General features: G+C 39.3%; 1 protein-coding gene across 4 annotated transcripts; it reads left to right on the top strand.

Annotated features, from left to right (window-relative positions):
* The first annotated feature begins 2,563 nt into the window (after positions 1-2,563).
* Positions 2,564-19,019, top strand: lpin1a (lipin 1a). Of its 4 annotated transcripts, XM_088992777.1 has the most exons (25): positions 2,564-2,723; positions 4,200-4,400; positions 5,299-5,394; positions 6,310-6,406; positions 6,482-6,695; positions 7,243-7,311; positions 7,763-7,855; positions 8,004-8,118; positions 8,972-9,164; positions 9,251-9,388; positions 9,471-9,564; positions 9,632-9,831; positions 10,597-10,690; positions 11,784-11,853; positions 12,844-12,930; positions 13,154-13,246; positions 13,847-13,911; positions 13,999-14,134; positions 14,333-14,481; positions 14,550-14,636; positions 14,701-14,853; positions 16,299-16,413; positions 16,502-16,605; positions 16,697-16,888; positions 17,803-19,019. In XM_088992777.1, exons 2-24 carry the CDS (start codon positions 4,209-4,211, stop codon positions 16,872-16,874), a joined length of 2,832 nt encoding a protein of 943 aa, XP_088848903.1. In that variant the 5' UTR covers positions 2,564-2,723; positions 4,200-4,208; the 3' UTR covers positions 16,875-16,888; positions 17,803-19,019. The 4 variants fall into 4 exon arrangements, with proteins under 4 accessions (XP_088848903.1, XP_088848904.1, XP_088848902.1 ...); XM_088992778.1 differs by having other exon boundaries at positions 9,525-9,564; positions 16,697-19,019; XM_088992776.1 differs by having other exon boundaries at positions 16,697-19,019.
* The last annotated feature ends 1,413 nt before the right edge of the window (positions 19,020-20,432 follow it).

Raw genomic sequence — 20,432 nt, 5'->3', positions numbered from 1 at the left:
ATTGTTAATACTAATTTGGCAAGTAACCACAAAAAAATATATAAAAATGACAAATACCAGTAGTACCAGGGAATTTGTATTGGTCTTCATTCACTCCACCTGCTATAACTAGCTATGCATTCATTCATCCATTAATTAATTTTTTTTATAATTTTTACACCTTGTACTGGTCTGGTCATCATTTGCAGACTTGCAGTTAATTTGTTGAAATGAATCATAAATTATGTGTGTGCAATTAATGAACAAATAGCATTGCTGTGGTAAAGAACATGTGCTGTCACGAAAAATAATCAAAACAATAGATGGTATTTTTCTGGCATGTAAAAGGGTGGTGTCTTGCCATTTTTTGTTTGACAACAAAATATCGCTTTGAAATACAAAGACTGAAATGTTTTGACGAGTGTTGTACCCTATTAAAAGGTCAGTCGTTAAAAACAGCATTAGGTTCTATTGGATGGACACAGTGCTACTCAAAGCATGTTTCTGGGAATCACTGGGCAGTGTGTCCACAGTCATGGAGCAGTGCCAGAGGGAGGAGACCAAGTGGGGGCAACAAGTTTTATTTCTTTATGGTGGAGGGGGTCTCTGTCCACAATCAAATCCCAAGAGTATTATGTAATTGTACGTCTCTAATCAGATTACAGATTTGTGTGCGGAGAAAGTGGCAAGTACATTTAGAGTTTGTTTCACCTTCATTTGGCCACAGGCAAGCATACACACAAAACAAACATTCAACACAATTTTGTCCTTCACAGTTGCATCGATATGAAATTATTGGGATTTTCTCCCCTAGTTGAAACGTTTGTGTTTTTTAGCCTGTCGTAACCTCCTCCCTGCTCTTACATGCCACGGTGATTTATTCTGTCACTTTTCGACTTCCTGTTGCACACACGTGCACTCACTTCGGCATGCATGTGCAGTATGTTTATCACGCAGAAATATGTTTTATTGTGCAAGTAAAAATATGGAGCTACAATACACAAAAAAGAACACATACAGCCACAGAGATGGCAAGATTTTTGTGACATGAAAAAACTGACTGAACCTTCACAACAAAATATTTCTAATTTATCATTGATTCTTTTATTACGGAAAGTGGCATTTTAGTGGCTCTCTGATGAAGGCAGAAGTACATGTCGAAACATGTCAGGTAATTGAACCATCTTAAACGCTACTGTCTGTAATAAAAGAATCCGTTATAAATTAGATAATAAGGAGACAGGATGAATTTAACACAACTACTAAAATTTTTCTAACGTGAACAAATTATTACAGTCTGACATAAGTGAGGTTCGGTTATAATTCTAAACTGTGATGTTTTGCGTGTATACGATCAAAAGAACATCATCCCAACAGTGAAGCACCCAACAGTGAAGAACCTTAGACACTAGTACAGTTACGTTACAATATTGAAATTGAAATTTTCAGCCTTCTGTGTGAAACAAAATAAATAAATAACAATAAAAATAGCAATAATAACAATAATAATAATAGTCTTTCAGAAATCCATGTGGTGATAAGGCACTTTAAATGATGACAGCTGCCTGGTGGTTTCCAATTAAAATATATTTGCTAGTGATTAATTAATTCGCAACAAAGTCACATGCTTGGGAAACAAAAATACCTGTTGTTTTATCTTCATAACCTTTTTGGTCAATTCAATCGCTTTGTACGGGGTATGCAAAGTATGTTATCTTAATGGTGAGACATTTATTTCGCTTAATTGTCTCATTGTCATTTTGAATATCACAAACATGGATGTGTCGATTTTTTATATCCACTTCATGTTCTCTTTCGACCAGGAAGCTGCACACAATAGAGTGAACGCTGGCACGAATGGCTGCCGCTGCTCACTCGCACAAATAAATTACCTGACTGTATAGTGTCCTTGAGAGTTTTGAAAGGTGCTTATAAATGAAATGTATTATTATTATTATTATTATTATTATTATTATTATTATTATTATTATTATTATTATTATTATTGGGTTGCGCAACATATTTCATTGATGACTTCAAATACCCTATAATAATCGGTATCCTGGTTTAATGGCATCCAAATGTCTTACGTAGTTCTTTGTGAGAGGGTGCAACAATCAAAGAGTAACAATTGCAACGTGAATGGAAGTAGGGAATGAAATATATATATTTTTTAAATTAGAGAAATAAAAGGAATGCCCATGGAAGACTACGGAATCCTGCGTGGTCCATATAGGGGATGTCAAGTGCCAGAATCATAACAGGAACCAATTAGCATAATTAATCTGTATAAAAATGTTGTATGAACACCGTATGATGCCATGCACTTCCATTTCCACGTACTAAAACAGCGATTTTTGAATGAACTTCTGCTTCTTGAATTGTTGTCTAAAAATGTACAAAACTTTAACTACAATTAATTTTAAAAATAAAAATACAACAAACATACAAAAAAAGCACATATAAAAGAAGTATTGATTTTAAAAGCACCAAAACAGAACTCCCGTCAACGTCACCGGAGTCCAGCCAATCAGAGGGCTTTTTATTTGCAGTGCGGTGATCGTGGGAGGAACATTTGAGATGCAGTTTTAAATAGCGACGCAGCCTTGAACTGAGCAAAAAAATCATGTTGCAGCGGAATCTTTGTAGCAATGCCTGACCTGAGGACACACAGGTAACATATTTAAACGCCCCATTTTTGGACGGGAAATTAGCAGAAATCACAGCAAACCTTGGCGATACATGTAAGTAATATCACCAATTTAGTGGCAAGTTTATCATACATGTGTATAATTGTATGCGGAAGATGAGCAAGGCTTGTTTTTGAACATTTTTGAATGAGGTGTTTGAATGGTGAGCATCGCTGCAGACTGCAGAGCCTCACCCATGTGGAACATGTTTACATGCCTCTATCAAGGCCGCCACACGACTTGAAATGTCTCTTTTTGTGGTTCTGAGATGATTTATGTCATTATTCTCAGAGAGCAAATATATTTCATTTTTATTGATGTTGAGGCAACTCAAACTGATATAATTGTCGTGTAGTTTATTGGCAGATTTGCATCTCATGATTAGTGCTTGTTGTTTAACATTAAAATGATCATCAATTTTACATCCTGCTAATTAATTCGCAAGGAGCGTGTTCTAAATATGAAGGTTGCCCATGTGGGATCTCTTGTGATAGCGAAACCAAACAATGTGTGTGGAAAGACTCCATTCGTTGTGTACGGAAAGACTCCGTTCGTTGTCTCGTGGTCATCTATTACGTAATATGCACGCACTGTGATTGGCTGTTAAGGGGACACTTGATGACTGTGTGTGCGTCGATGTGTGCTGCGTTTGTGTGCGTGTACTTGTTCAGTGTTGACAGATTCAATGCGCATGTGGATGTAAACAACAGTCTGTTCGATCAAATTTGCCTGTTTCACCATCTTGCGTTTTCTTTAGACAATATGTCAAACATAAAAGCTTTGAAAACAAGTGTGTAGTATTGTATTGTATGGTGGTTTCAAGTCGGACCCCTGCTTTATACAGGAGTTTATGATATTTTGGTTAACGCAGTGAAGTTCATGCAGTCCAACTATTTCCCACTAAGATGCAGAGCAGTTCAAAACAACTAAAAACAGTGACCACACTCTCTGTCGGTGTTTGGTGATTTAGCATTGCAAGTTACCGTGTTAATTGTTTAAGCACGATGGATAGTATATCTGCCCCAGAGTGCAGAGGTCACAAGTTTGATTCCATGCTGTGGCCTTTCTGTGTTGAGTTTGCATATTTTCTCGACCCGTATATACTTCGGTTCCCTCCCACATTCCATAAACATGCATAGTAAGTTAATTGATCACCCTAAATTATCACTAAAAGTAATTGCGCCTGTGAATGGTTGTTGTTTGTCTATGTCTGCTCTGCGATGAGCTGTAACCTGTACTGGGTGTACGGCCTGAAAACAGCTGGGATAGGTCCCAACACACTCAAGATCCTCGTGAAGATATACGACTGAGATAATGGTTGGATGTTTAACTGTTTTAATGGTGCAGTGAATAGCCTCTGCCAGAATGTCTCCCTGGATGCAGTTTAGGATCCCTTACCATAAAGACAAAAACTCAACCGCCATTCATTAGAGGCACCATTTTTTTTTTTATGAAACGGACAAACGTTTTGTATCAGAGTAACATTACTGTTCTCAACTATCAACAGTGACCAAATATCTCTGTTTCCAGTTCCAGACCATGAACTATGTGGGTCAGCTGGCGGGCCAGGTGTTCGTGCAGGTCAAGGAGCTGTACAGAGGCCTCAATCCCGCAACGCTATCCGGCTGTATCGATGTGATCGTGGTGCGGCAGCCCAATGGCTCCCTTCACTGCTCGCCATTCCACGTGCGCTTCGGCAAGATGGGCGTCCTGCGCTCACGGGAGAAAGTGGTGGGATGTTGCCAGATATTTCCGATATAGCATTTGATTTCTCAGAGAACTACATTTTTTCCTAGTAGTTTACTTCATATTCCGCATTCAATACAGTTAAAGGACAACCGACGTCTCCTGACAAGTTGTGTTCATCATTTGTAAAATGGCTTCAAATGACTTCTGCTGAGCGTATTTTAATAAGATTCCACCGCATATAGATATATTATACGTTTTAAGACTTGCGCTGAATATTCCGGAAGTCTTGTTTTTCAGTTGGTGACGAGTCCTTACGTTACGTCACTGAAGGAACGCCCCTGACCGAAAAAAAGGACACATTGTAGCAGTCCTTCCATCACGTCAATGCATTTTGCTGTACTTGTTTGGTCTGAAAACTTCGTGTTGCACCAAAAAGAGGCAGACTGCGGAAACGGGCTGATTAATTCCTTACACGGAGCTTTGCCGCCATTTTCTGCCTCTTTTTGGTGCTACATTTCCCTCCCCCCTATTGCCTCAAAATGGCACGGAATAAATTATTTAATCGATTGCAAACATGTATGCTTTCCTCTTCAGAACTATTTGAATCATATTCATAACTGTAGGTGTAACAAGAAAGCATATTCTCCGAATCTGAAGCCATTGTTTTGATTCTCCAGCAAGGCAAGGGGGCGGGACCTTCTGAAAGTGGCCACTTCCGCGTTCATTTTTTTTGCAGATTTTGGACACTAAGTCATTTTTATTGGTGTTTTGCATTTGACTAAAAATATCATACTGCGTGTTTTGGGTATTTTAGATGCTATAAAACATTTTTCTGATGTCAGTTAGGAAACAAAATAGTGATATTGGTTGTCCTTTAAAGTCCATCAACAGTAGAATTAGGATGATCATACAGTTACAGTATATATTTTCTTCTGGGCAGGTGGACATTGAGATCAACGGAGAGCCTGTAAGTTTGCACATGAAGTTGGGTGAAAATGGAGAAGCCTTCTTTGTTAAAGAAGCTGAAAACACACTGGTGAGTTTTTATTCCCCGACTGCAAAAAAAAACAACACAACTACTTTATGAATAGTGTTGTGAATAATAATAATAATAATAATAATAATAATAATAATAATAATAATAATAATAATAATAATTGTAATTGTAATAATGATACCAGAGCTAATGGGGCAATCAAAGCCAGGCTTAGAACCTTAGAGGTAGTCAGACAGAACAAAACGGGTAATCAGATTACCTTCAGGGAGTAGTCTACTGCTCCCCCAACCTTAGAGCAGGGACCTATCAGAGCAGAGGTTTGGTACCGCCACCTCTGTCCTTTAGGGATATGTATATGGTCAGAGTTACCAGCACAACTTTAGTTCGCTGACGAAGCTCTTCGTATGAGGAGCGAAACGTCCGACACCTTCAAAGAAGTACATATGACGGCTGAAGAAACCTTTTCATCAATGGACCAGTCCTGTATGACTGCAAGCCTAATAATAATAATAATAATAATAATAATAATAATAATGATGATGATGTAAAACAAAAAGGTCTGACTCAAAGTAAAATTTGCTTATCCAAGTTTTATATATTTAGTTGCAAAGTGCGGAAAAAAGCCAATATGGGTCTGGAAATGGATAGATCTGTTTTGGGGAAATACAACAATATTTTCATTATTTACCAAATCTATAACAATAACAATCATTATTATTGACTTCTGATTTTAAAATCCTAGGTTTGTTGTGCACAGTGTATATAATATGTGCAGCCGATTGAACATTTACATGGTTTTATAACAACCCTCTAAGGCAAACTGTAACTACAATGTGGCCTGCAACAAATATTTTTGATACAACTAGTGTAGTATATTGGTTACAAAATTGATTTTAAGGGATAAATCAATGGACTTTGGAGGCTTTTGAAAGTGATCCCATCTTCCCTAAACAGGAAGTTGTTCCAGCCTACCTGGCAACATCTCCCATCATGTCAACAGGTGAGGAGCTGATGAACTCCCAGTTGACCAGGAGCAACTCACGTCACCGCGGTAAATAACAAACTCACTTTTGGGAGAATTTCCTCTTTGATTTTGTTGAAACCGCTCTGTTCTGTCACCAAACAGACGGCGTGATATGCGGCTCACATCCTGTCCAGAGCATCGGGCTGCAGCAGGGCGAATCAGGCATGAATAAAAAGAGGAGGAAGAGAAGGAGGAAGGCGCGGCCAGATGGTGGAGGAGCGAGGCGGGATGAAAGCGGAGAGGAGTTTTCAGATGATGATAACATGTTCACCATTGACCTGAGCTCTGATGAGGAGCGATTAGGAGATGGTGGAAGGTGTGTGTGTGATGGATAATTCCATATTCTATTAATTCTTCTGCATCTATCCCCACACGCATCCAAAGAGGAGATTAAATCTGTGTATTTGTGCGTGATAATTCAAAGCGGCTTTAGTTGTTGGAGACGCTCCAGGAATTAGTCCCGTTCCCATAGCGCTCTGTTTCCTTGACATCATGGACCTCAGCGGTGTCCCGGCTGCTGCCTTTCCAGGCTTTTTTAGGAAGTCTTACAGACTGATGGCATTCTAACATTCCTGAGACACTTTCAGTTGACTGTTCTATTGGAAGATAAAGTTTGAGTCGTAAAGTGTAGGGCAGGAGCATTTTCACCTTATTTTAACTCATTCACAGGTGTAAAAATGTGTAGCATTTTACATTTCACAACAGCTGAAGCTGAAACAAAGCGCTAACACGGAAAAAAGGGAATATGCTGCCCCTTGTGGAAGGGAAAAAAACATTGGCAAAGGCCACGGCCAGCGCTGTTCTGTTTTAAAATATGTTAAAGTTCAACCCAGACTGTGGTGTGTTTGTGTTTTTGTGACCAGAACTCTAAACAATGATCAAGGATCGACAGCCAACACACGCCCCGGTGCGGACTGGACGCGTCCATTGAGGTACCCTGCCATGTGACCGCACAGCACGCATACCAGTACAGTACACATACTGTCGATACAACCTTTTGCCATTCGCGCTGTTTTCAGTTGTCCTCTGTTGAATAATGTCCATATAATTAAAATCAGTTCATCTACCATATTTTCCAGTGAGTAAGGCACACCCAAAACCCTTCATTTTCTTTAAAATATGGTATTATTTCTTGGAATCTTGGTTAGGTTTCTGAGCAAGTGCCATATTGAGTTTGAAAGATTGCCAAAACAAGATTGTAGAGGTAGCTGAGGTCAAACACGGAATCCTTAATAGGTTACATTTCACCTGCCGGCCAGTGTTTGCATGGTGGCAATGACGTAATGTCGTGTTTCTCCGCTTCCAATGAGAAGCCAATATTTACTGTCTGTCGATTTTCTCTCCAGCTCCTCTTTCCTCATCTTTATGTTTATCTTCTGATAGTCACATGATTAAAGAGACTCTCTCCATCCCTCCGTCCTGTGGTCTGTCCATCTCTTGTCCGCAGCAGACCCCTCAGTTTTCCTCCCACCTAAGGTATTACTTTTACATCCTTCAGAGGACACTATGTACTGACTGACTCTGCACATTAAATTACACAAATATATCTGTTAAAAAAGTACTGACCTGTTAAATACTTTTCCACAGTCTTTTTAAATTATCTTTTTTGAATATATATTTTTAGCGACATAAATGACTCTCGGTCTTCCACGCCCAAGAGCGACTCTGAGGTTGCCAGTCGAGCTAAAGACAATCCTGAGATGCTGTGGACCTGGGGGGAGTTGCCACAAGCCGCTCAGGTATTTAGCGAACATACGCCTGGTCTTCGAAAACCTGTAAAAATGAGGTACATATTTAACTCATCCACTGCCAGACGATGTGCAAACATGTGTCCACGCCATTGCCAGGGCTTTTATCATTTTCACTCAAATTCCAGGTCCCACAGAATATTGAGTTTTAGGACTACATAAACATTCAATGCAGCCTAAGAAACCGTAGACTCTCTTCTTTCATTAGAAAAAAAAAGAGTTAATTACTAAGTTATATCTGTCTGGAGTTATCTGAGCTTGAAATGGGGGCAGCTGTACAAATGGAAAATGCTGCCCCCTTATGGGAGGGTAAAATATAGCCAGAGGTCTGACTGAAGCTTCAAACGCACCCCTCCGCAAGAAAAAAATAAACCCCAAACAAATTCCGGAATGGCGCTCCACGTCATGCTTTTCAATTCATGAATAAATTCGGGAAAGGCAGTGAATGAGTTAATATATCTATGTACCTATACAGACGCTCCCCAATTTACGAATGAGATACGTTCCGAAAGGTTGTTCGTAAGTTGCTTCAGTGCTATATTTTCTACGGAATGTATGTTTAAGGCTTATATTAGTATGTCTAAGCTTTATATAAGTATGTTTAAGGCTTGTATAAGTAACATGTATCGGTTTGTACTGAAAAATACAAAAAGAATAAAATATATGTTATGTACATGTCCAACTGGAGCGAATACTACATATGTAACTACAAAAATGTTCGTATGTACCGTTGTTCGTAACTCGAATGTTCATAAGTAGGGGAGCGTCTGTATTTCAAGGTCGGTTCTCTTGTCCATGTGCGTACCCATGAAAACTTCTCTGAGTTGATGTTCTCATCTTCTAGCCATCCTTCCTGACTTCCCATCAGAAGCAAGATTGTGCCATTCCTGTGTCCTCCAGCACTCATTTTAGAAGCATCAGTGATGGCGAACCCCACTCCCGACCTCACTATACCTCCCAGCAAGGCGAGATGCATAGTGACAGTCGAGACAAACACCCTGACTGTGGGAACGAGGGATTAATTCCAGAAGAGCAAGGTAAGATTGAGTAAAAGTACTCTCAGGTTCTTCTCCTTATAATGCAATATTCACTGCACGTCACCAGTTGCCCATATTTCTCACAGGAAGCGCGGTGGAGTTATGTGCAGAGCTGGAAAGTTTAACGGCATGTTCAGCGGCTATGAGCTTCCCCCGTTATCTGGAGGAAGACGGGAACAGAGGAAGCCCGATCAGAAGAACGGATTCACCTTCCAAGAGGAAAGGTATCTGCACGCTTGATAAAATAATCCAAATTAAGAATTTATGATGTCTCATTGTTATTATTTATCGACTGTGTCATATTAGAGAAAAGAAGCCAGCATCTTGGTGCCGATGGGGTGTATTTGGATGATATTACAGGGCTGGAGCCTGAAGTAGCTGCTTTGTATTTCCCTAAAAGGTACAAACACTATATTAGACACACACACACACACACACCTAAGTGACCCTCGATGCTACTTCCATAGCGATGGAGGAGGCAGTTCAATGAAGGTGGACACAGATGCGATGATGACCGGCGTCCGCAGTGCAAATCAGTCTCCGCAGTCAGTAGGCAGTTGCGGGATGGACAGCGGTGTGGACAGTCTGCTGGACCACATGGGGGACCTTCCTCACGTAGCCATCTCGCTATGCGGCGGACTGTCTGACAACAAAGAGATCACACGAGGTATGACCAACACTTGTTTCTAAGATGGCGAAATGAAATCCTTATTTCTACATAGCTACTTCGTACCAAGAGACCACAAGATGCCATTCAAAACACTGCTTCTCTATTAACTCATTCACTGCCAGACCATGTGCAAAAATGTGTCCACTCCAGTGCTAGGCTTAAGCGTAAGAAACCGGCTTACACTCTCTTCTTTCATCCGAAAAAAATAGTTCATTCCCAAGTTATATAGGTCTGGAGTTATCTGAGCTTGAAATGGGGGAGGCTGTACAAAATGTAAATAATGCCCCTGTCTAAAATAATCTCCTCTTCGTATTTCTACATAGTTCCTTGACACCACAATGCCACAAGTTGACACCAAAGCACACATTTTCTGTTAGATAGGGCTGTGGTCCGTCTTAATGAAGCTCTTTCCAGAACGTCAACACAGTTCCTTAGCAACAAAATGCAACAAGGCAAATGAAGCTCCTCCCTTCACTCCAATGTGTTTTCTTGGAACTGAAAAGGGCATTAACACGTCATCAATCACTGTGGCATAGCACAATCACTCATTTAGTTTGTTTGTTTTTGACTTCAAGTTGCCGCCGCGAAAGTGTCTGCCTTTACAGCAGCTCCAGTATTTTGTTTTTGCTGCTGTGAAATGTACATTTCTCCACTGTGAGAGAAATAAAGGCCCATATAATCTATTTTGCTAAACACATTTTAGCAAGTAGAAATGTAAGACAATTTGTTTCTCAGTGTGTGTGTGTGTTTTGGACTTGATAGAACGATTCCAGGAGAGGGCAGTTTCCTACCAACAGTTCTCAGACAACCCTTCCCTTATCGATGATCCCAACCTGGTGGTGAAGATTGGTAACAAGTATGTACTACGTACGACAAACACACTCTTGAATGTACATGCGCTGTACGGCGGCAGTGCGTTACAGCCATGTTCATACATGCAGTGGTCCTTTTATTTCAGTGGCGGGCCGTGCATGTCAATTTTAGGCCTTCACAAGTGCTACGTCTGAAACCAATAAACAGCTGCGAGTGTGGTGTGATTTACTACACGTCCACTGGAGGATATCGTTAGCCAAGAAATAACTTGTGAATTGAAGAAACTTAAGGAATACTGTCATTAAACTGTTCGAATGTTTACAATGAACGTGTGGATTCATGATAACCTCATACAATTGCAATAGTATTTGCTATTTTTGCTAGCTTCTGAGCTCTACAACCTTTCTTAATAATGTCCATCGATTCTTGAAAAGCCATTGTGGTTTGACAAAACTGCTATTAAATCGACACAATAATGTATTTGCTTATGCAGCTCGCTACAGATACAGTGTGCTAGCTCTGACCAGTATGCTCTTATCACTAGCGGCAAATGATACTATGATTGGTTTGTTACTAACCAATCATGTGAATAGCTAATTATAGTTTGCGAAAACTCTGATGTTCCCAGCGCCTTCGATCAGGCCCTGGGTTGCCAATTCAAACTCTGATTGGTTAAAGCAACAGATTCATCGACATTGATTTTTAGGGCCTGCAAAACTGATTGTGAAGACGTCCAAGTATTAGATTTCTGACCCTGGTAACAAATAATGGCTGAAATGTGATTGGTTAAATGCTTAATACGAAAACACACATCTGGAAGCAGCACAACAGGGGAAAAGCAATGAAAGACAATTAGGAATTATTTAATAAGAATTCATGGACAAAATATAATTAACATTAGTCTGTGATTCAGATATTTTTAGGCCAGCAGAGAAGGCCTTGCAAGCCGTGATGACCCACCACTGCTTTATTTGGACACTTTCACAACCACCACATACATCCAATATAGGAGCTGCCTGCTCTTGCTTTTTATATGTACAACAGCTCTTTGACTTGGATCTCATTAGATTTCTGTGCACAACACTTGTACCTGATGTAGCCAGCAAGGAATTAACAGTCATTTTTCTTTTTCACAGGTACTACAACTGGAGTACGGCAGCTCCGGTCATGTTGGCCATGCAGGTCTACCAGAAGCCATTGCCACAGGTAAGACAACTGCACTCATCAGTTTTTTTGTCTCTCATGCCTACACTAATATGACTTTGTCATGCTATATCAAATTGCTGGATTAAGACTTTTATGGAGAGAAATTACGTGGTTTTCACGTCAGGGGTATTGTTGCGAACAGATGATTGTTGGGTGCTGTAGGAGGGTTTTCCAACTCTTTCCATGCACTTTGTTGCATGGAACACTATAGTAGACAATAGCTTATGACAGCAATTTTCACTTTGGTGTAGGATTTTATCAAGATCGTTTCATCTTTAACTCATTCACTGCCATTCGCGAACTTATTTGGAAATTGAAAAGCATGACGGGGAGCGCCATTCCCAAATTTGTTAGTTTTTCTTACGGTGGGAGGGGGTGCCGATAAAGTTCCAGTCAGACCTCAGGTTTTCCCTTTCATGGGGGGGCAGCATTTCAGAATCAGAAAACCTTTATTCATCCCACAATGGGGAAATTTGCAGTCCACAGCAGCAACTTGAAGGTGAAAGGAGAGAAAACAAGATATTCTAAGCATAGTAAAAAAAGGTATTCTTAAAAAAAATAGTATTCTAAGCATTTGCCTTTTGTACAGCCGCCCCCACTTCCACCTCATATTACTCCAGACCCATATAACCTAGGAATTAACTCTTTTTTTCTGATGAAAGAAGAGAGTCTAAGGTTTCTTACACTGCATTGATTGTTTATGTAGTCCCAAAACTCAATATTCTGTGGGTCCTGCAATTTGAGTGAAAATGACAAAAACCCTGGCACTGGAGTGGACACATTTTTGCACATTGTCTGGCAGTGAATGAGTTTACTGGATCATGCGTGTTGAAAATAGTTTTGTCAATATTTACCAAAACACCAGAGGGAAATGTAGCTTAATGTGAGCGTCCTAACACATTAACAATAATAATATCGTGTCTTTGTCCCTCTTTTGATTTGTTCTCCCTTTTATTTACTCACGTCATGTCTTTCACCATCCATCCCAAGTTTTGGTGTTTAAGTTATGTCTTTTCTGCTTTCGGACTCTTCTCGTACTGTCTTCCTGGTCTGTTTGGACCCAGATCTGCTGAGCCTGTATGATGTTTTCTTTTGATTTGTAGTTTTTGTCTTGCATGTTGACATGAGTGTCTATTTTCTTTCTGTTAATGTTGCATACTTGCTTTGCATGCATTTGCTCAGCTAATGACAGGATATTGTGGTTTGCTTTGTTGGTTTTTGTGGGCTATCTCGTGAGTCCGTCATGTTCTCTACTCATCAGTTTTGAGTTTTTGCGTGGTATGTGCATGCTTTTGTCCAGGCTTCCATGGAGAACATCATGAAGGATAAGATGCCCAAGAAGGGAGGCCGTTGGTGGTTTTCCTGGAGGAGCAGAAACAGTGACTCCAAATCGGTGAGTGTCAGAGATGTTCGGTCGGACACTGTGAACAAAGGCTCGAACGCAGGAACATTGTCTTTTACCGCCGGCAGGGGACAGACGCCCAACCTCTGGAGCCTTCTGCCAAGCTATTTATTAAGAATATATGCACATTTAACGGATGCATTAGTAGAACACAGTCTTCTTGATTTGAATACCACACCCATGGTACAAGCACCAATATCCATAAACCAATAGAACGTAGACATTTTCATGGGTTGCCTTTCCATGAACTGATACATTTGTAACCTGGCTCATGAGCTCTTCTTGTGAAGGGGTTTACCAAGTCATCAATTCCACCCAAGGCCAAATCTCCTACCCGAGGATGACATTTTAACAGGGTGTGTCTGTTCACCTCAGATTGACCCCAGAATTTCTGTGCTTCCATTGTGGGCCTTGTGCTTGGTCAACTAAGCATACAACAGCATGAAACTTTTAAATATGATTGTTGGGTCAAAAATGGATGTTGTATATAAACTAGTTCTAACAATGATAACTTCTATTCTGTCTATTCTCTATTAGTGAGTGTTCATAATCCAAAAAACGTGGCCGCCATATGATGTATTTCTCTCTCAGGAGTCAGCGACAGAGGCCGCAGAAGATCAAGATGACAGTTCCATCATCACAGCAGCTGTTGTTAGGTAAAATCCATGTGTTTTTCTCTTTAATCCTATTTCACACCTTTCAACTCGGGGTCCAGAAACGGTTTCATTTATTGTTTCTGACAGAATGAAAGATGAGTCATCTTCCAGTGACGATGACCACAGACACAATTTAGTGTCTGGAATCTGCCAGTCTGAGGCCCTCATCGCTTCCGGTAACGTTTGTTACAAGAAGACTCTTCGGCTCACTTCAGATCAGCTGGTAAGTCTTCTGAGATGTGTTTTCATCATTAGGTGATGAGTGAAGCATGATGACGTCACGCGAATGACAACATAGAAGATGGATAGGTGGATTTTGTTAAGAAGGAAATTTATTTTCATATTTAGAGTATCAATTCTCTCAAAAAGCATGATGTCAATGTAATGGGAAAAAAAGTGATGTCATGTTGCTGCTTGTCAGGTGAGCTTACAGCTGAAGGAAGGTCCAAACGAAGTGGTTTTCAGCGTGACCACACAGTATCAGGGCACGTGTCGTTGCCATGGCACCATCTACCTTTGGAACTGGGATGACAAGTTGGTCATCTCCGACATCGACGGGACCATCACCAGGTCAGACTCGGCTCTTCTCCCACTAAATGTTAGCCTTTGCACACATTGAAAGATGTCTCCCATCACAGGTCTGACACACTGGGCCACATCCTCCCCACTCTCGGAAAAGACTGGACCCACCAGGACATCGCCAGACTCTATCACAAAGTTAGCCAGTGAGTGTCAATTTGTTGCCATTATTCATTTGTATCTGGTATTAATAACACAAGTATGTTTCAGAAATGGATATAAATTCATGTACTGCTCGGCGAGGGCCATCGGCATGGCCGACATGACCCGGGGTTACCTGCACTGGGTCAACGAGAGGGGAACTATGCTGCCGATGGGGCCGGTGATGCTCAGCCCCAGCAGCCTGTTTTCTGCCTTGCACAGGTGGGTGCCACTCTCTTTTGCGCACACACACACACACACACACACACACACACACACACACACACACACATTGGTTGCACTATTAGGTACCCCTGTGTTATGTAATGACATAAAATTACAAGAGCCGGATGAAAAATTCTGTCTTGAGTTGGGTTTGCTACCATTGAAAGGAAGGTTAGCAGCAGTGATGCGGGGCGGGGTTCATGGTTAGTGAAGTCCTGAGTCATATTTACAAATTTACAGTTTAAGACATAAAATGGTATAGTTGCCATTAAAATAGCACCCTGACATTAATTGATAGCATTGATAGCAAATCACTGTTTGACTTTGAAATTTAATTTTTATACTGATGGCAGCTTCCACTTCATTTTTTTCACAAATACATGAGTAAGTTCTCCCTGGGTGGATCAACTATGGTTATGTTTCATGAGAAGATGAATCAGAATCAGAAAGTCTTTAATAGTTCTACAATAGGGAAATTTGCAATAAAATGTCCGATTGGAGAATGGTCAGAGGTGAATCGACTTAACCCTTTCAGAATCTGAAAGAATCAGATAGCCTTTAATTGTCCCACAATGGGGACATTTCCATACCATAAACTGAAGATTAAATTTTCTTTGGAAGACATGTTATGCTGAATCCTTTCATTTACTCCTAAAGAAGCCACATCAATCCAAAAAAAAAGCTGAAATGTATATTGTTCTATAATAACAATCATAAATTAAACCGCATCCGTATTTCTATTAGTTTTATAGATGAAACCATAGATGAAGAGTGAACCCATCAGAATACAAACATGGGAAACCATTTTATGGATATTTAGTAAAGAAAAACAAACGACATAAAACCGAGCAAAGTAATTTGCACTCACTTGGTCGCCTGGAGTAATTCTGATGCAATCTTGTGTTGACAGTCCAAAAATGCCACATGTCGCTAGATATCAGAAGAACAGGTTACGAATTTGTACCGACAGCAAATTTGGGAAGAAACTTACTGTCCTTTATTTTTTACGAGTAAAAATTTATGGTGGTACTCATTTGTACCATCAGTATCGAAAGGGTTTTTTAAACTACAGAGATAAATAGTAGCTGTATTAAGTTCATCCTATCTACTTGATATCTAATTTAAAACATATTCTTTTCTCAAAGACAGTGTTTTTAGGTGTTAAATTACCTGACATGTTTCGGCGTATACTTCCGCCTTCGTCAGAGTGGTAATTGAACACCTAAAAAACACTGTCTGTAAGAAAGAATTTTAAATTACAAAAATAAATAAAATACAGAAATAAATGATTTCCACTTTAATTTATTTAGATGTACCTGCATATCCCCGGTGATAAGCATTTGGAGGTCATCCAAAATCGGAATGGCTTATCTTCATGAGGACAGTGGCCAAAAAAACTGGATAAAGGCTTACAAAAGAAAGTCATGTATGTTTTTTTTCAGGGAAGTGATTGAGAAAAAACCTGAGAAGTTCAAGATTGAATGTCTCACTGACATTCAGCACCTTTTCTACCCCAACACTGAACCTTTCTACGCTGCTTTCGGCAACAGAGCTACAGTAAGCTCACGCACGCATTCGCACACGCTTACACAATCAAATGCATTTTTCACCATGTTCACGTGTTTGTTTCTCCGCATGATCTCAGGATGTGTATTCCTACAAGGAGGTGGGCGTTCCTCTCAATAGAATCTTCACTGTCAATCCAAAGGGGGAACTCATACAGGAACATGCCAAAACCAACATCTCTTCGTAAGGTTTTTTTTTTGGCTCTATGATCTACTCATTGTCACACACACGCTTCCTTCCGCATTATGTGACTGTGTTGTCAACATGTGTCCAGTTACGGGCGCCTGTGCGAGATGGTTGACCACGTGTTTCCCGTCCTCCTCCAAAAACAAGGGAGCGACTTTCCCTGCTCTGAAACTTTCAACGAGTGTGATTATTGGAGCGAGCAACATCCTGATGAATCCAACCCGGACAAGGAAGAAGAGGGCTCACAGATTCTGGAGAGCAGCTGAGCACATTGAAAATTGTGAGGATGACACTGAAACCAAACTGATGTAGAATGTGATTTAACACTGTGCCGTTATTCAACAACCATCCAATAAGCTCGCTGTCGGCATCTGTAAAAATAGTAGAAGAAGAAAACCACATAACTTTGGGATACCTCAAAAGTAGCACAACATAAACGAAAATGGAGAATGAGAGCATGTTGTACAAGACACGTTTACTGACTCACCAACACAAAAAAAAAGCACAGCTCGCAGTTAACTACTGCTCCGACCTACCTTACATATCAATTGAATGAAGACTTTAGCCCATATTGTAGATTATAAATCATTGTATTGTCGTAAAAATGGCAAGTATAAAAAATGAGACTTAAAAGTCACGTATTTTTTATTTTTCTTTATTGATTTTTTTTTAACAGTTAGAAAAGGGAGAACATGGTCACATTGAGCATCATCTGGTCAAGACATCAAAACAAAACAGATCACATGACCATCTCAATAAAACGTTTTACATTTCTTGAAATTCTGCTGATGCAATGTCCTGTTCACTATGCCGTATAAGAAAGAAAAGTAAAACAAAAAATGAAAAAAAAAAACAATCAGAAACAAATGATAGTAATACAAATAAAAATAATGAATAATAGTAATTATAATAGCAATCATTAACAATTTTGATCTTGAGTGGATTGGGGTTCATAGGTTAACTTAAATATCTTTATAAGCACTTAGGTTGCTGTAAAATTTTCCCAGGTATCCCATAGTCTCTCAAATTTCTCTCGCTCGCCTCGGACAATGAAAGAAATCTTTTCCATTTCATAAATTTCACCCACCACCTTAATCCAGTCTTTGACTGTTGGGGGTTCTTTTGTTAGCCATCTCCTCGTGATTGCTTTCTTGCTTGCTAATAGCACGATGTTGTATATGTATTTCTGGGCAGAATTAAGAATTAAACCAGATTCCAGACCCAGATACAGGGCTTCAAAGGTTGGAGGAACCACTCAAAGACTGTGCATGTCTGATGATTGCATTGAAACAAGGTACCATTCACCTGTCAGATGTCTTATCACAGACTGGGAAAAAAATGATGCTTAATATTCTTCAAATGTGAAAAAATTGAAATCTTTAAATTCACTTTTACAGGGTCTTTAACAACACTATTGGAGAAATAACATGAAACATCTCTCAATATAACCATAGGAATAAAACATACTTTTTTTAAGAACATCTCTGATGGTTTCCATGAAAACAGAGAGCATTATTACTGTCTCATGAGAGTGTATCTAATGACATATCACACCTCAAACTAAAAGACTGAAGTCACCTCAGACACGTCCCCTCGGTTCACGCAGGCGGTCTGATACTTTTGGTCACAAGACCGCACTACTGTGAAATTGTGATCGGTACATACATGCAAGACAATGCAATTAGTGACATTCAGTCATGTGCACTTGTGTACACAATATGTTACTTTCATTATTACTATAATGCAACTTCTTTTGGCAGGACTCATTCATTTGTATGTTTCTATATTTTTTTTCTTTTTTTTAATCTTTAATGTGTTGCATTGCATAGATTGAGACGCATGTACGTTAACTCACACCTCACTGGGAAAGCCACTGTCTATACTGTAGGAAACAACATTCTATACAAATGACATTGCTCATATTTGGTCCTCACTAAAGCAATATAATTCGAGTAAAATTATTGGGAGGCATTTGTTTTGAGTTATGTACACTTTTATGCAACAAATTCCCACTTGAAATGCAAATTGAATGTTTATGAATCATTTATGCTCATGTGTTTTTTAGGATTTTACCACAATTATGTTCACAAAATTGACTTTTTACAACAAACTGATCAATCGGTATGTGTGTATATGTATGTGCCATTGTTATTGTAATATTGCAACGCATCATTGTATAAGACAGTAGCAGTATCACTCACTGGTCTTCTCATTTGTCTTAATTGCATTGTTTTTCCTCATCGCAAGCAGTATCGTATGTGAGTATGTGTGTGTGTACGTGTGTGTGTCTAATTATTATGGAGTCATATTTAGAACACATTCAATGCAATCCACTTAAGATTTTAAGTGAGCATTTTTATGATCGTTGGATTCTTTCTGTGAAAGATGTAATAAAATTGTTGAAAAGTTCATGTATGTGTACCCGTTTTTTTGTTGACAACAGAGATTATGTATTAGGCATATAATTTTGATTTGGGGTGGGGGAGCCTCGAGAAGGTGTAGATGAGAAGAATATATCATCAATTAGCAAAATGTGACAAATTATTCCAATAGGCTATAATGGCATATTTTCGGTTAAACCATGACTGGATTTTAGTAATGTGAGATGCATTCCTTATTTGTGACCATGAGAATTCTCATCTGAATTTGCTTCACAGAAAAACGTATTTTAAATTGTTATTTATATATTTATTTATTTGTATATTTATTTATTTATTTATTTATTTGTATATTTATTTATTCATTCATTCATTTATTTATTGATGTATTCATTTGTTTTAATATTAAGTTATTAACTTAATTGAAATGTGTATGACGGTGAAGAATGCTTAAAATAACGTGGACAGCTCCTTTGTGTCATTCAAAACACAATTTTGACTTTTAAATGGACCAATCAACTCCGATTTTGTCCTGACAAAAAACGAGTGGCGTTGAAGAAAACAACCCTAAAAAATGACAATGGCAACAGGTTAATTGATTATTCCTATTTACTATGGCAACTAGTTCATGCGACTATCATTATACACTTTCATTAGTAAGGTTTAGTACTTAAAGGACAACTGACGTCTCCGGACAAGTTGTGTCCATAATTCGTAAAATGGCTTCAAATGACTTCTACTGAGTGTATTTTACAAAGATTCCACCGCATATCGCTATATTTTACATTTTAAGACTCGCACTAAATATTCAGGAAGTCTTGTTTTTGAGTTGGTGACAAGTCCGTACGTGACGTCACTGAAGGAACGCTCTGACCGAAAAAAAGACACATTGTAGCAGTCCTTCCATCACGTCAATGTATTTTGCTGTACTTGTTTGGTCTGAAAACCTCATGTTGCACCCAAAAGCCGCCAGAAGAGGGCAACCAAGCTCCAAGCTCTAAGGAATTTATCAGCCTGTGGAAACGCAATACACTGTCATGTCTACAAGAGGTCGCCATTTTGATTCTCCAGCAATGCAAGACGTATTGGCGTGACGTCACGAACTGGGGGCGGGACTTTCTGAAAATGCACAATTCACAACTCATTTTTTTTGCAGATTTTGGACACTTTAAGTCATTTTTATTGGTGTTTTGCATTTGAATAAAAATATCATAATGCGTGTTTTAGGTATTTTAGATGCTATAAAACTTTTTTTCTGATGTCAGTTAGGAAACAAAAAAGTGACGTCGGTTGTCCTTTAAGTAAATTTTACCCAAATCATAAAATTACTCAAATAAACTAAAATGACCAAAAACGAAAGCTGCTTCAACAGTTCTCGGCACGAAACGCCCAGGTGCAATAGGATAGACTCCTACATCCATGGCTCATCAGATGGAATTAGATGAA

Source organism: Hippocampus bargibanti, linkage group LG03 (assembly GCF_051943395.1).
Source record: "Hippocampus bargibanti isolate YZ-2025 linkage group LG03, ASM5194339v1, whole genome shotgun sequence".
Classification (NCBI taxonomy): domain Eukaryota; kingdom Metazoa; phylum Chordata; class Actinopteri; order Syngnathiformes; family Syngnathidae; genus Hippocampus; species Hippocampus bargibanti.
Note: the sequence above shows the minus strand (reverse complement) of the source record. Positions and strands in the feature narration are given on the sequence as shown.

Excerpts from the sequence above, each read along its gene's own strand:
- lpin1a (XM_088992777.1), top strand. The coding sequence starts at position 4,209 with ATGAACTATGTGGGTCAGCTGGCGGGCCAGGTGTTCGTGCAGGTCAAG. Across the intron at positions 9,565-9,631 it reads GCTTTGTATTTCCCTAAAAG|CGATGGAGGAGGCAGTTCAA; the intron begins GTACAAACACTA and ends CTACTTCCATAG. Across the intron at positions 10,691-11,783 it reads GTGGTGAAGATTGGTAACAA|GTACTACAACTGGAGTACGG; the intron begins GTATGTACTACG and ends TCTTTTTCACAG.